Here is a 16,175-nt window from a genome sequence, read left to right on the forward strand (position 1 = left end):
CAGAACTGTGGTGACCTAGAAGCTTACACTGCCCCCAGAACTACATGGTAAGTTGCAACAAGTCTTCAATCAATCTGATTTAACCTGCTTTAAACAAGACAAGACGACCTCAAAAAGCCCCTTCTGAACTGCTCAGCTGCAACAGAAGCAAAGGCTTCCCCCTTTACATCCTATAATACCAGATTCAAAGGACTATGCTTATTTTCCAAATATTTTTTTTAGCCATGAAGCTATCTCTACACACAAAGCTGCTGAATAAGAAGCATCTCAAAGAAGCTGGTAGTACTAATTCATACCAATAGACTTACTAACGTAACTGCTGATCATTTTATTATTTTCCCTCTACAACTACACTACTGTGTGATGCAGAATGGTTTAAACCCAGCCAGCAACTAAGCACCGTGCAGCTGCTCACTCAGCTCCCCCGGTTGGATGTGGGTGAGAAAAATCAGGGGGGGTAAAAGTGAGAAAACTCATGGGTTGAGATAAAAACAGATTTAACAGCTAACACAAAAGCTGTGCAGGCAAGCAAAGCAAAACAAAAAATTCATTCACAACTTCCTACAGGCAAGCAGGTGTTCAGCCATCTCCAGGAAAGCAGGGCTCCATCACACCTAACAGTGGCTTGGGAAGACAAATACCATCACTCCAAACCTCCTCTCCCTTACTTCTTCTCCGAGCTTTATATGCTGAACATGACATCATATGGTTTGGAATATTCCTTGAGTCAGTTGGGGTCAGCTGTTCTGGCTGTGTCCCCTCCCAACTCCTTGTGCACCCTCAACCTACTCACTGGCAGGGCAATATGAGAAGCAGAAAGGGCCTTGACACAGTGTAAACACTGCTCAGCAGTAACTAAAACATTTCTGTGTTATCAACTTTGTTTTCCAGCACAACTCTAAAACATAGCCCATATTAGCTACTATGAAGAAGTATTGATCCAAAAGGATATTTATTTCTTTAAAACAGTGTGAAACTCTCTGCCTTCTACTAGTTCCCTTGCATGAATAAAGTAATTCTTGATTATCTGAATAGGTTGCAATACCTGTTTACTACATACTACTTATTAGTTCTTTTCCTTTAAGCAAAAATCTTCACCTCCTGATAAACAAAAAAAAAAAAAAAAAAAAAAAAACCAAACCAAACAAACAAAAAAGGAAGTGCTTTCAACTTAAACCAATGTAATACCTTAAAAGAATGAATTTCAAATTGATTCAACTGCATTTAGCCAAGTCTTAAGTTGAAGCACAAACTGTGCTAACAGGGGGGGAAAAAAAAAAAGTATCACAGAATGGTTTGAGTTGGAAAGGACCTTAATATCATTTAGTTTCAACACCCCTGCCATAAACAGGGATGCCTCACACTAAACCGTGTCACCCAAGGCTCTGTCCAACCTGTCCTTGAACACTACCAGGGATGGAGCGTTTACCACTTTGGGCAACCTGTTCCAGTGCCTCACCACCCTCACAGTAAAGACCTTCTTCCTTATATCTAACCTGAACTTCCCCTGTTGATTGTAAAATTTCCTATAATTAGCAGATACAGGAATGACTAATTAATGTCCTTACTGGACATCTGTAGCATACTACAGATTTAGTAAGTTAAATTCCATGCCTGCTTTCTTATACCAGTCATACAGAATAAATTTAGTAACACAGGCTTTACAAGGAAAACAGATTTTACTGCTACACCTGCAAGGTAGGCACATATGGCAGCTTTAGAGCAAGGACTGTGAGAAAACACATGCACCAAGTGACTTGCTTGGTTCATGACTTAAAGGATAAAGATTGATGTTTTTATTCTATTGAAATCACTACTCAAACTGCTAATGATTTCACCACATCCAGGATCACCCACGGATTCTAAGTTCTATTCAGAACTGTACAAAGTACCAAAAAACCTCCTAGAAGCAGAATATGATTAGGAAACCAATTGCTGCTCCCTGCATAAAGAATAATTTTCTAGGAAAGAGTTAAGAATTTATTTGTTTGGTTTAATAGGGGTATAAGAATAATTATTCAACAGAAGCAAGTATTTGAGGAACAAAAAAAAGACAAAGGTAAACTAAATCACACATATAAAGTTAATTACAGAAAGCTTTCCTACAGAACAGTATATTCAAAAAAAGCATACCTAAGAAAACACAACCCCTTGATGAGCAATCATTAATTTTTTGAACACTATGCTATTGTTTAAATTCTTATTTTAGCCATCTTTTCAAGTAAAAAAATGCATCTTTATATGTCTGTTTCAAAGAAACAGTCATTTCTAAGAGTATTATCTCTCTTTTATATTTTATAAGTAAATTGAAAGTGTAATGTTATATACAATATTTGCTTACAGTTTTAATGTATGACAGGATTTTAAATCTGTTTGGGATTAATTCATATATAAATACACACTTCTGATAAATTCCACACTCTATCAGAAAACCAGTATTTATGAATTGATTTCAAACAGTGTTAACAAAGTAACAGATAATTTTACAGTTTAAATCACATACATAAATATGTTTGGCTGTTTCACAAAGTGCCTTAAATGTGATTTTTCATATGTCTAACCTAAGTATCTATCATCTCAATCAGTAAGAAAATATTTTCTACAACTTCAGTGGTATTTTGATCAGGGTGTAGCTTTTTTTTTTTTTTTGTCATTTATACACCTACCAGCCCTAGAAAGTTGACACAACTCCAGAAACAGGCATAAACAATACTTCAAATATTTACATCACTGACTTCTATATGGTCATTTTTATGCTTTGAAGTCCCACTTTTCATTTATAGTCTTGAAAGGCTAAAGCTAATGCATACCAGCCTTAGCTGGCACATAGTCACAGCAGTTACATTACTGGAAATAAATATCATGTCTCTAGCTTACAACATTAGCGTTAACATGAACCAGCTCCCTAGCTTTTAGACCAGTGTGTGAAATTAGTCACTGATATTACATTGAGACTTGCAGGTAAAGAAGCAAACTATAGACTAATGAAGTAGAAAGATCTATTAAGCAACACTTTCTTCTTTTTCTTTAAATGCAGAAAAGAATGCAAGAATTACAGGTGCAGGTTACAGCTGGGACTCTGAACCCAGCCAAACTATTCTATGGCAGAAAGCTTAACCAGGCTGCAGAGCAGTTTTGGCAGAAGTCTGAAACCTCCTTTTAAGTTGGCATTATAATTTCAATAGACCATATGTGCCATCCATCCAACGCTTCATGACAGTACCCAGAGCAATCTAGAAATGTCAGTTCTTCCAAGAAATCCTGCTACCACCAAAAGTTCCTGAAATGGGACATATGTTCACTTTAAAAGAGTAACATCTGCTGATATTTTGGGTCACAATATAATCAAGAAATGAAGTAGTTTACTTCTGATTCTCTCTGTCTTATTAGCATTAGAAAAACAACTAGAAGACACAAAACAATGCCTATTATCAAGGAAACATTACCTGCCTCTAAATAATTTACTTGTACTGCATTAATAACCACACGAAGCAAGGACCTGTGTGTGCTGTGTGTATACGGTTTAAGCACACTGTAGGATTCCAGTTTCAGGCAGCTATGTCTAAACGTAATACTCACCGTTGCCTCACAACAGAAAAACACAGATGACGAACACAGAATGGATAAAAGAGAAAACAAGACTATGTTGGTCAAACGGACTAATAGCCATGGACCATCAATGGCCTAAATACTGGTTTCCTTATGTAAAAACTCATCTACAGAAGTTTTATTTTGCCACCTATTTCTTCAATACTTATTCACCAGAGATGGGCCTACTTCACTTTTCAAGAAAATGCAGGTATCAAAAGAGTAGGGTGTACGTGAACTCTCCAAAATTCAGCCATGCCATTTTAGGTAGTGAAAAAGAAGGATGCATCTTTATCTTTTGTATCACAAGTGTACATCACTTGCAACTATGTGCAATTTTAAGGAAACACAGCTCCTTGACAACTTGGGGTTTTTCACAGGTTTTGTGAGCTGAAGCCCACTGCCAGACATTTAACAAATAGCCTAGAAGCATTCAGACTTTCCATCCTTAAAAAGAGAGACGACTAAAGAAAGACTTCTAGATACTTAATTTTCCTTAGCATTAGGTTAAACCAACTGTTGATAAGACATACAGTACATAACGTAAGGAAGAAATTATGCGTACAACACTCAAAAATCCTGAGTCAGGATATTTGAAACAAAAGTCTCTGGACAAGGTTTTATGGCTTGTTTTTTTTGCAAGGTGTTAACAAGCATTAACTACTACCTTCTGAGAGTCTCATAAAGCATAATTATTTTAAATGATACACTACATAACTGAGAATGATATAGGTGACACAGGTAAAAACATCCCCACTGAAAGAAAGCCATTAGTCTCCATTTTTTTTTTTAATGTGTGTTCCCTGTGAAGCACATAGGACAGGACAAGTTTCCAGGTACATTTCATCAATCTATCTCATGTTCCTCAGCTTCTTTTGGTGGAGCTCACTAGTTTCAAGGGTGACAAAAGCTGCTTATTCAGTAAAGCACAGTAGTTATTAGGGCTACTAACCTTCTAACTTTAAAAATTACAGGAAAGTATCCCTTTTGTGTTGTGTAACACAAAGGCAAGCACATTTCCAGAACACTGTATTTACGGTATGTATAAAAAGACTGATAAAAATAAAATGACCTTTTTCATGAAAAATTAAGTTATTTAGGTCTCTGTTTCCTTCCTTTCTTTGACAGAATTTCCTTGTTAGTTTTTTACAATTCCTTCACTTTCGTATCACCTCCAATAACCCTTTATAAGTCACAATCTTCCCTCATCTACAGCATTTAAGTTCCCCATACACTTTTTAAAACCTGGGATGACAACCAGGATTTTAGCAGATAGTCATCTGCTCCTAGCTCTCTTTTGCCTTTATTTTGTCAGGACATTCAGAGATTGTTTCCTCCATGCTTTCACAGAATCACAGAATAGTTGAGGTTGGAAAGAACCTCTGGAGGCCATCTGGTCCCAGTCTCCAGCTCAGGCAGGGTTAAAGCTTTTAGAAGACAATTAAGGCCATCTGGTTATTAAACCCATGTAATATGACATGCGTCCTCCACAGTAAGTAAATAACTCTTTTCAGGTAAATTACATTTCTCCCATCCCATAAATGAAGAAATACACAGCAGTGGAACTATTTTATTTTGATTGAATGAGAAGCCAACTAACAATTATATCTATATTTCACATCAACACCCCATTGCTTCAGGACTCCATAACTACAGTGACTCGAACATATATTTGGAAGCATATGCTTTTACTGTTTTCAAATCCTTCTTTTGTACTTCCTTTTTACTCTTCTTTGTTAAACGTGCTACATTTGCCCCTTTTTAAAGCATTACAGCATTTGGCTTTAGCGCAGGAAGATAATCATACCTTTTGGAAGAAGCAGAAATACAAGCTGTCTACTTGGTGTTACCACCTGCTTGCCCTGACAAGAGAAAATATATTTTTGACCTAATATACAGTGTGCATCTACTAGAATCACAGGTACTTAAGCAGGTTTAAAAATGCAATATGCAGTAACAATAACAATGATCTAAGGCAGAAAATATCTGGATTATTCAACACCTCATTTCAAAAGCACTCTTTTAATCTGTTAGTTTGGCAGAGCCCATTTCTTTAAAGCAGGTATTTTCCTGTGGTACATGTCTTAGCCATGCATAAGGACTGACTGCCCTGCTCAGAACCTTCCTACATCCAGCCCAAAGATTTCACTACTGGTGCCTGTTGATTGTCAGTATAACTGTGCAGACAAAACTACTGACATTTTATAAAGAACTATGTTAATTAAACATTGTAGTAGAAAGAACAAAGACTCTTAGCAATACTTCCTACCTAGGGAAAAATTTCCTTTCACATGCCAATCCAACATAACTTTTCTTGACAGGAATAGAGTCTATGCTTTGTTTCCTCTTCCAAAATCCAACAATCTCCAAACTTTGCAGCAGACCTGAACAGCCAGGACTCTCCATGTCTTTCACTACCAAGACAATGAAAGCACAGGATAGCGAGACAGAGCATGACTGACAAATGTAAAACACAAACCTCTGTAGCAAACAAGTGTTCCTACTATTACCATTGTGTCGAATATTTTTAAAGAAAACTGAAGGATTTAGACAAACAATTAAAAAAACTTTGGTAGAGGATAAAGATGAAACCATTATTCCATTATTACTGTTGAAAGGAAAATACAAAGTTATCCATGGAATCTCCTCTTCATAAGCAAAAAACAGTGTAGTGTCTGATGATAAAGTTGAAAGAAAGAAAACTAAAAGAAAGCCACACTATTCCTAACCCTTATCGCCTCCTTGGATCTATCTGCTCAAATAAGATCACAAACAGACAATTAAATTCTTCACTCCTCCCATTCTAAGAAAGCAATGAAAACTGTCAAACTCATGAGGCATAATGTTCCCTAATCTACAGGGGCTGGAAATACAAACAACATTTGCCTAAGGCAAGTCCAGCAGAGCATGCTTTTTTGACTGTCATATCCACTTAAGAAAAGCAATATGCTAAAAAAAGAGCTTGTCAGTTTCTGAATAATAAACATGGTCTGGTCAAATTTTGTTAATTTTTAACTGACTAAACCTGTAACAGCAATATTTGAAATCTACAGTATGTCTGTGCATTAGCTATTATCCTCTTAAAATGATAAACAGCAAAACAGATTGGCAAAAATGGCCAAACCCCCAAAAGCATTCATCAGTAACTCAATTCAGCTGCTTTGCACTACTATGATACAGAATTTGATGCTGCCAGCTTTTCTACCTTAGACAGTTATTAACCTTATAAATGGAAAATAGGCCTTAAAGAGCTTCCCTCCACTGAGGCATGCTAATGCCCAAGAGCTACACACACAGGCTCTTGTTGAGGAAGGTTTAATGCAAATCTTGCTGGCTTGGCAAGAGTGGCTGAGCACTCACCTGCTCTCGTCATAGAGCCATCAGTCACTACTGAACCTGAAATGCTGTGAGGTTGGGTACCAGTTCAACAACACTGATGACATGCAAGCAGGCTAGGTATTGCATCAAGTAGTCATGTTCAGTCTGGTGTTCATCCAAGTAGCTGACATGCATAGTAGCACTTGAATTTTATTTTCCTTTCTGAAAATTAAAAAGGAATATAAAAAACACCATTCATAATTAGTTCTGGTGCTACTGCAGTTCAAGCTTCAGGGTATCACCAATGTTCAAGTTTTTATTCTAGAGCAGAAATTCAAGCTTGCTGTGCTGAACATGAAGAAAATAAAAACAAACTAGATCATCTTCTAGCTGGTCTTCTCTAACAAAACAGCTGGCAGAAAAGCTGAAATAATTTCAAAGAATGATGGATCCACTACTTGTTTGCTTTCTTTCCATCCCTGATTATGCTTGCGTTTCTTTGTGCAGTGATTGACTTATTTTGGCAAAGTTTTTAGCATGCTAATTGGAGAACATACTAATCCAATTATGATGCTACAGGATTTTCTTAAGATCCCAAAGAGTTGTATTGGTCATGAATAGATGACTAAGTAATTGAGACTCTCTTTTCCCCTTTTTATTTTACTGAGAAAGCATGGAAGTGGCATTTCAGTTCTGACATTTATTTTGTTTTAGTCTTCCAGTGAAAAGCAATGACAAAGTTCACTCTTTCAATGAGTATTTGAAGAGACAGGAAGTAAGTTTTTGCTTTCAGTTATTAACTTAAATGGAGTTGTGAGAGTATACACTGCATTTATACTGTTGTCCAGCAAGTCATTTTGTCCTTGTTTTGTTTTAAGCCATAAAAGCTTAAGATCATTCTTTCTGCAGCATTTCAAAAGTCACCCCAATTTATTAGTTTATGCAATTTTTTCTTCATCTACTTTCCCTACCATATCCCCACTCCATCTTTTTTCTTCTTTTTTTTAGCTATCTCTAACTTAATCACTGAAGCTTGAGAAAGTTTTTGGTTGATTTCACATTTATTTTATTACCACAGAACCAGCATCAATCATTTCACTTTTCCTCTGTTTTGACTGTGGAACAGCCTCATGGTAGATCACATGATGGGGGAGGTCTTCAGGCACTATGTTGCCACTATAAAGTGTGCTTTCCACATTTTGGAGTGGCTGGTCCCTAGCTTCCAGTGCCTTTACTGGTGGATTACATAAAGAGAACTTCATGTTCCCTTGCTCATCAAATTCTCCAGGTGTGATCCAGCATTGCTTTGAAAAGGGAATATTCCAAATCAAAGGAGGCATTAAAAGTGTGCTTTCCACATTTTGGAGTGGCTGGTCCCTAGCTTCCAGTGCCTTTACTGGTGGATTACATAAAGAGAACTTCATGTTCCCTTGCTCATCAAATTCTCCAGGTGTGATCCAGCATTGCTTTGAAAAGGGAATATTCCAAATCAAAGGAGGCATTAAAAGACCTACAAATGGTACTTCATTAATGCAAATCAGCTACACCTGGCATACAGTCACCAGGTGGAAGACTGCTGTGGTTAATGCATTAGATACCTGAGGAGAAGCATCAAGTGCAAATTGATTACGAACCTCATATTGTGCTCAATGTAACCAATACATTTGAAAGGCTGATTCATGCAATGCTGAGCTTAAACTTTATTGAAGACATCATGTGAGAATATGGGGGAATTCTGCTCTTTGTTCCGGTAATTATCATTCCCTGAAACCAAGCAGCATGTTTCATTCAGGAAGAAAAAGTGCTTCTGGCCCCATTTAGAGATGTAGTCAAGCACTGCTTTGCTCAGATTTGCAAGGTCTACATAAACTTAGCAACTAAGTTGCATTATCAAAAGTTACTTGGAACAGTCCTGAAAAACATTTGATTCTATAAAATTATTTTGGAAGTCAGATGAGCTATATAATTCCCTCTATGGATATGGACTCTGGTCACACTTGAAAGAGCACTTTACACCAGTTTGGTTTAATAAGTGTTAATAATTTTTTCACAGCACAGGGGCTTTCTCTCTTAAAGTTTAAGCCATTATGAGACATCAATAACAACATAATAACTGTAAAAACTAAATTACAACATTTCCCTCTCTTACAAATGGTGATGACTGAAAGGTTGCTAAGAATTTTACTGTGGTTCTTCTAAATTACACCTGCTGCGTAACTACAATTACAGTCAACCCACACACATACAGAGAGCACTTGTCTGGGTGATGAGAAGTGGATGGTCCACACTGGGATAAAGGAAGCCTAATGTGCCACAACAGGCACTAGCACCATCTGCCCTCAGAGGCTCCATGGCTGCCAGATTTCAAGGCAACCTCTCTCGGCTTATAACAGGGTAGAAAGGAAAACTCAGTCCAAGGAGAACCTGCAACCCAACCAGCAGGCCCCACACCATCTCTTCCCAGACCTCGACATGCCAGGGCAGAACTACCCACAGCCTGCACACTGCTTTCCCCTGGCTCACCTTCCAAAAGCTCATCCAGGCTGGTGAGCTTCTTGCTGCCATCAATAGTGTAGATGGTGCGGACACCTTGGGGTAGGTTCACATTGTCCGACAGGGACCGGGTGAGCTCTGCAAGGAGGGCGTCGAAGGAACGGAAGCGGTCGTTGGAGATGGCATACACCAAGCCCTTGAAGTACCTGTCCCCATTGCGGTAGAAGCGAGCTTTCCGGGCCTTCTTCTCTGAGCTGAGCGCCTGCAGGGTCCGCGTTCGGTAGAGGCTGCAGTGGGCACTGTGCGCCGGGCTAGGGATCAACCCGTTGCCCCGCGGCCCCGCGCCGCCGCCGGAGCCGGTGCCGCTGCGGCGCGGCCCTGCGCGCTGCTGCCTCTTGTCCCGCTCCTCGAAGTGCTCCAGCTCGATGCTGCGGTTGCTCGCCATGGGGAGCTGCCCGACCGCCCTCCCAGCTCCGCTGGGACCCGGGCCGGTTATGGGCTGGTAAGCCTACTCCTACGCTCGCAAGGACTCCTCCGGTCGCCTAATTCGGCATCGCGCCCGGCCTCTCCCGCCGGGAGAGCTGCGGGTGACCGCAGCGCCCGACCTGCCTCGCAATCACAGCTCCAGGCGCCGTTAGCTCTACCGTTACCCGCTGCTTCGCCCGCAGTCGTGCACAAAAGCATCCCTCACGTCTCCGCTCGCCGCCCCCCAGCTATATGCAATGCCAGGGCCGGAGTCTCGGGGCAGCACACAGTCGTGCCTATGCAGGCTCGCACAATGCGGAGGACGCCGTGCGGGCAGGTTCTCCCGCGTCAGCTTCTTCTCAGCTGGCCCCGCTGGGGAGAAGCAGCGGGGAACGGAGCTCCTATTCCGCCAGCTCCCGGCAGGCGCGGGGAGGGGCACCAGGACCCCGCCACCAGTCAGCGCAGGGAGCGGCGCAACCTCCCGGTTGTCTGCGGACAAGGGCGCCAATAGCGCCCGCCTCGGTGGGACAACAGCGGCGGCAGCGGTCCCTACTCTGGTAGCGGGCTGCGGCCCAGCCGCGGCGGTGGAGCGGGAGGCGGGCGCGGCTGCTGCCGGCCCCCAGAGCCGGGCGGGAGCGAGGAGGAGCGGGGCGGTGCTATCTCGGCGCGAGGCGGGCTCGGTGGCGCCGGCGTCCCCAGCCGCCTCGGGGCGGGAGCCGCGCTGGTGACACTGAGCGGCGCTTGGCGGGAGGGAAAGGGGCTCTCTAGGGAATGGGGTGCGGCTGTGCTGCGGGGGCAGCTCTGTCCTCCTTGCGGCGGCTCTGACGGGGCCGTTCCTTTGACCCCGCACTCCCTCCGGCGCAATAGTGGAGCAGCCCGCTGTAGCCCTCTGTAGCTTTTCTTCCTTCGTAACGTTTCTTCTCCCCCAGATACATCCCCCAGGACAGAACACTACGCGTCCGTGTCCCTTCCCTTTTCCACTGGTGGACGCTACCGACCTTCCTATTCTGAGGAACCAAATAAACAGAGCTCTGGTTCCCACATCCTTAACCTCCTGAATGTACCTTAGCCACCGTTCATGGCCCTCCCAAGTAGCTTCTCAATGCTCTCAAGATTACTCAGCTTATTCAGTTTTGGTAGAAATGGACGACATGTATTGAAATGGGTGCACTTTCAAAGTTTTACAAACTTATTTGCAACTACTACATAATATATTTTCTTGACATAATGAGCACATAAATGTCAAAGGCATTTACAACTAGATGCATGTTTTCACTTTTTTGTCAGGTCTCTTATTCTGAGAGATTCCAGTTGTGTTATTACAGATGGTCACAATTTCTGCTCTTTTATCCTGAGCCCATAAGACCCTTCACCCATCCTCCACACCTCTTGGACTGGTTGACAGGAGGCTGCCTGCAGGTTGATCGTCTGCATTGCAAGTGTAACAGCTGCAGGTGGAGCTTCTCCATACGAAAAGTAAATTAGTAACTGAGAGGCACATACACAAAAGATTTATGAATGTCCTTTTCACACCAAGGACGGAACTCTGTTCAGTAGAGATGTTCCAACAAGCTTAGGAGATATGTTTTCTGTCTATTTGTATATAGTGGGAAAGGAAAGAGATTTGACTAAGATTTATCTATGTTCAGCTTTGTGTTTCAATGGTTTTTGAAAATAGTTTGCCACGTTTTCTGTTGGTGTATTATTTTCACATTTTATATTTTGAAATACTAATGAAGTCAAGCACTATCTCACCATTATTACTAGGTTTGTTACAAAGTAGATCAAACACCTAGCTACTATGTTCCTAAAGATAATAAATGGAAAACATAAATGAATTTCACTCTATTAAAGTGCTAACTTCTGCAATGCCTGGAAACCTCCACAAACAAGAGGAAGTGATAACCCATGGAGCTGGATTGGTTCCTTTTTGGTAAAATCAACAAAAGGAACTGAATGAGAAGGGAGTTCTGTTACAGTTGGGGCATATACCTACTAAGATTAGACATGTAGATATTGCCATAACATAGGCACCACAGAACAGTAGAGGACAAATTTCTAGACTGGTTTTGATGTGTAGTTTCTAATCCTTTTTATAGGCAAAATTACAGTTCAAACTCACCCTGTGTAACTGTGCTCCAGAGTGGATTGGTCTCAGCTGGGATGTTGTATTTTTTCCAAATGCTACCAATTGCATAGGCATGTCTAGTATTTACAAAATAAGTCACATTACTTAGGTTAAATCTCAGCTGGAGGTTATTTGGACTAACCTTTTTCAATTTGCTCAGAAGCAGACTACAAAAGCTCAGGGAGACTTAGTTTCTTCTTTGAACACACCTTTTACCTCTCTGCCAGCTATTGCCTACTCTCAACAGCACCTTTCTTAACTATGTGTACATGACTCACTCAGACTAGCATGTAATGTACATATATCAATTTAATATCCTATCTGTGTCTGTGACTAAATTTAGGTTGGAGAATTCAGTGTTAGGGTAGGCACTTCATTAATTTCAAGTTGTTTTGCTGATGGGAGGATAGGTCATGTACAGGACTTGCTCTGACTTCTGAACTCTATAGCTAGACACAGAATGGGAGAAGGCAATTTTATACAACCCATAGAGTAAGCCAAATCTAAAAGGGAATTCTCACACCTTTGACCAGGAAAATTCTTTCTCCTCAAAGGGAATCCCCACTACAGATAGTTTTTGAAGTATATATGGCCACAGTGTTTTATAGAACATATAAACATGAAATTAAATTCTGGTCTGTAAAACTAAACTACCTCTAATATGAAGAGGCTGTTTACAGGCAGGTTGCAATTAGACCTGCATGTGTAACTGCCAAGGAAATTCCTGATGACACCTAAAACATGTTCCTGCAACTTGTGCTCTTCCTTTTTGGTTCTCTTCAGATGTTGTTTGTATTTTTAATAAGCTCTGTAAGCCCCTGTTGGGAGTGGTTCACAGTGTTTCTATTTGTATGTATGCTTTGCCTTTGTTCTTGACACCTATTTCCCCTAGAGAGTTACCTGTAGTCAGAGATGTTTTAAAAGACTTTAAAAAACCAGGAATAGAACCCCCGAACAACTCCACATGCAGCTGAACTACATTTGCTGACATGAGAAAAATAATAGCTTAGTATGCAATTCTGTATGGAACTGAGTTATGCAATTCCATTACCTTCTAACCACTTTACAAATAGGGTTGATAAATTAGCAGTTCAGTTAACAGCAAGCAATGCTACATGTATAAATGATACTTTGTTTATTAACCTAAATCTCCTAACACCATAAAAATGTGTTTATCATTAATTCTTTGAATATTTGATTCTATAAATGTACATTTCCTGCTTTAAAAGAGCTTCCAGTTTTCATGTTCTTCTAATTAACCAGTTCTGCCTCTGTAATTTATTTTTTTTTCTTTTGCTTTATTGTGGAAGACATAACAAATTCTTACATCTTTACTAAATTCTTTAAATCACTTACTTCATCTAGAAGGCCTCCTTTATGGTTTGGTGTTTTTGTTTTGTTTTGGTCCATTGGTTAGTTGGATTTTGTTTTTTGTAACAAGCAACCCATCTAAGAAAATTCTAAAAGGAAACCAGGAAAACTTTAACATTAGACACAATGTCTTTTCTTCTACTGCTACCTGAACTCCTTACCTTTCTGATTGGAATCAGTGGAATTTAAATTATTTAGTGCATTTAATGGGTTCATAGGTAAAATTCAGTTCAAGTTCAGAGTTTACAGTGGATAGTTTTAGAAGAACTTATACATATCTGACCTTTGCATTTAGCTCATTGATTTCACCTTGAAAATTATAATATGTAATCTTGCTAAAGAAGCAAAAAACCCACTATGAACTTGGGGTCTGTTGGCTCAAGATGAAATATTCTTTGAATAATTAAATAACAAAAAGTTTACTTGTAGCACCAGTTTCATGAATTTTGAGTATTTAAACAATTTAATGGTTTTTTGTAATGATTTGTTTTCAGCTAAGAATGTTAAAATGCTTTTAAAATATTCATACAACAGTAACCTCTCAGCATCCCTACGAGATGCTGTACCTTACTTCATAGATGCATAAAATGGGAAATTAAGTTTAAACAACCTGCCCAAGTAGCAGAGAAGTCAGACTGGGACCAACAGTTTTTTACTTCTAGTATTCTTTTTATCCACTCAACAGTTTATCCATGAATCAATCCCATGTAGAAATTAATATTGCTTTTAAAATTGCAGATGTCAATATTGACAACTATACAGAAATAAAACATGTAAAAGAAACATATCAGCACAGGTGGCGTAAGAGACACTTTAGCCCACAGGCATGTTCTTGTCACATTAACACATGTTGATTAGTGGGAATGTGAGTCTGAGGCTCATTGATTATTAAATTATCTTAGTACAGATTAATGTATCACAGAGAAATGTCTGAATCTAGTATCTGTGGTAAGCATTGTAAATGTGTATTCGAAAGACCTCAGAGTTATTCACCTATTTTAATTGACTAGATGAAAATGCCATAGAGAGGCTACTTGTTAAACAGCTTTGTACACTTCCCAAAGGATTCCATTGTCCTTTAATTTATCTGTAAGAATATTATTTCTGAGCATCCATTTAAGAGTTCTGACAGTAGTAAAAATGTATGAATAAAAGCCCTATAAAACCAACATTGAACCTGAAACACAAAAATGTAGAGCTGGAAGGATCCTCACAGTATGCTCTATTTCATTTTGCTGTACCAAGGAAGACTCAAATGTACTAAAACCATTCCAAGTGAGGTTCTAAATTTGAAGCCTCTTCATGGGTGAGATTTCATATCAGCCAATGGCTTGCCCAAAGTAATACTTTTTTTTTTTTATACCCAGTTATATTTTCTTCCAGATTAGCATCTTCCTGCAGAAATTCTCTAGCAATTTGTCCCATTTTGCTGATGTTCCATTTTCCCTGATGTGGGAGTGGATGAGCAAAGTGGGATGCCACTTCTATCCAGTGCATCATGAATGAAGTTGTAAAATATTCTCAAAAGAAATAACTACTTCACATAAACTTAGTTTTTGTGATATAGTGAACATATTGGAGGATTTATGGTACCCTCCCAATAGGCTCCTTCTGAAGCCAACTCCAGAAGATCACAGACTTTTTGCACTCCAGTAAAAATCAGTTACTAGTTACCAGTGATTGCTCAATGACATGACATCATGATCCGCATCCATTAAAATTTGAGCACATTGCCACATTAAATAAATTGAGTATGTGTGTTTATGATATAAATAAATGCCTAACTCAGAATTTCTTATACTGGAGGGATATAGAAAGGTCTTCATGTTCCCTTTCTCATCAAAATCTCCAGGTGTGATTCAGCATTGCTTCCACAGGGCAAGTTTCCAAATAAAAGCTTAAAGGACAAACAGCTGCAAGCCTAAAAAGGAGGAGGCATTAGAAGACCTATGCATTGTACTTCTTCATTAATGAAACTACACTGCAAGATACTTGTGTATTTTGTTTTTGCCAGCTGTTTAAGAGAGCTACATTAATTTGTATGACTCAATTAGGCTTTGTATATGGCAAACCAAGAAGGTGTATGAGAGGAATTCTGACTATCCCATGCCACTGGTCGTGGATAAAAGTAGTAATGATTTATTATCCTTGTAGAAATGTACAGCATTTTTCTGTTATCAGAATATTTATTCTGTAACACCTGAGAAGTTTAATTTCTACTTGTAAATTATCATATTGTATTTACCAATCTAAGAATTCAGCTTCTGTAATTCAAAAAAGTATTAGACATTTTGCATATAGTCTTGCATCAACAAGACTGCTTGGTATGTTTAATGTGAATCAACAACACGTTATATATTCTGTTTTTTATATATATACATTATAGAACCTCAGCATAATTTTAGCTGTAAACCTCTCAAAAATGGATCATTTGAAGAGGAAAAAGTCATGACTTAGAGACAAAGAAATGCCTCTTTTACTTATCTATTTGTAGCTTATATAGAACAAAGTCATTTTTTAAAGTGTATCTATTACCTTTTTGCTGTTAATCCTATCATCATTTTTGTATAATCATTAACAATTTTAATTCCATCTGTTGGTGTTTCAATACAAGACATCAAAATTCTGTAATTTCAGTAGAAATAGCAGTCTGGTTAGTTTCTATTAGTCGGGTAGAACAACACATGATACAGGATTAAATGGATCATTTAATCTGTTGTCTTACTTAGAAGTACAGTTAGTCACACAGTCTTAAAAATAGGAAAAATGTAAGATCTTGAAAAAAGACCCTGAAGAATTATGTTATTTCAGA

At 39.2% G+C, this 16,175-nt stretch overlaps 1 protein-coding gene across 5 annotated transcripts in view; it reads right to left on the reverse strand.

Moving 5' to 3' along the window:
* The window catches only part of DCLK2 (doublecortin like kinase 2), a 90,460-nt gene extending 79,955 nt beyond the window's left edge, over positions 1-10,505 (reverse strand). For all 5 annotated transcript variants that reach the window (XR_009725073.1, XR_009725072.1, XM_061351000.1 and 2 more), the window contains exon 1: positions 9,430-10,505. Coding sequence is in view for 3 of the 5 variants with exons in the window: in XM_061351000.1 (XP_061206984.1) it covers positions 9,430-9,844 (415 nt within the window). In the remaining 2 variants the exon portion in view is untranslated. The remainder of the gene's footprint in view (positions 1-9,429) is intronic.
* Between the last annotated feature and the right edge of the window lie 5,670 nt (positions 10,506-16,175).

This window comes from Neopsephotus bourkii, unplaced genomic scaffold (assembly GCF_033783945.1).
Source record: "Neopsephotus bourkii isolate Nb327-2 ecotype Australia unplaced genomic scaffold, CSIRO-AGI_Nbou_v1 NB_547, whole genome shotgun sequence".
NCBI lineage: Eukaryota > Metazoa > Chordata > Aves > Psittaciformes > Psittacidae > Neopsephotus > Neopsephotus bourkii.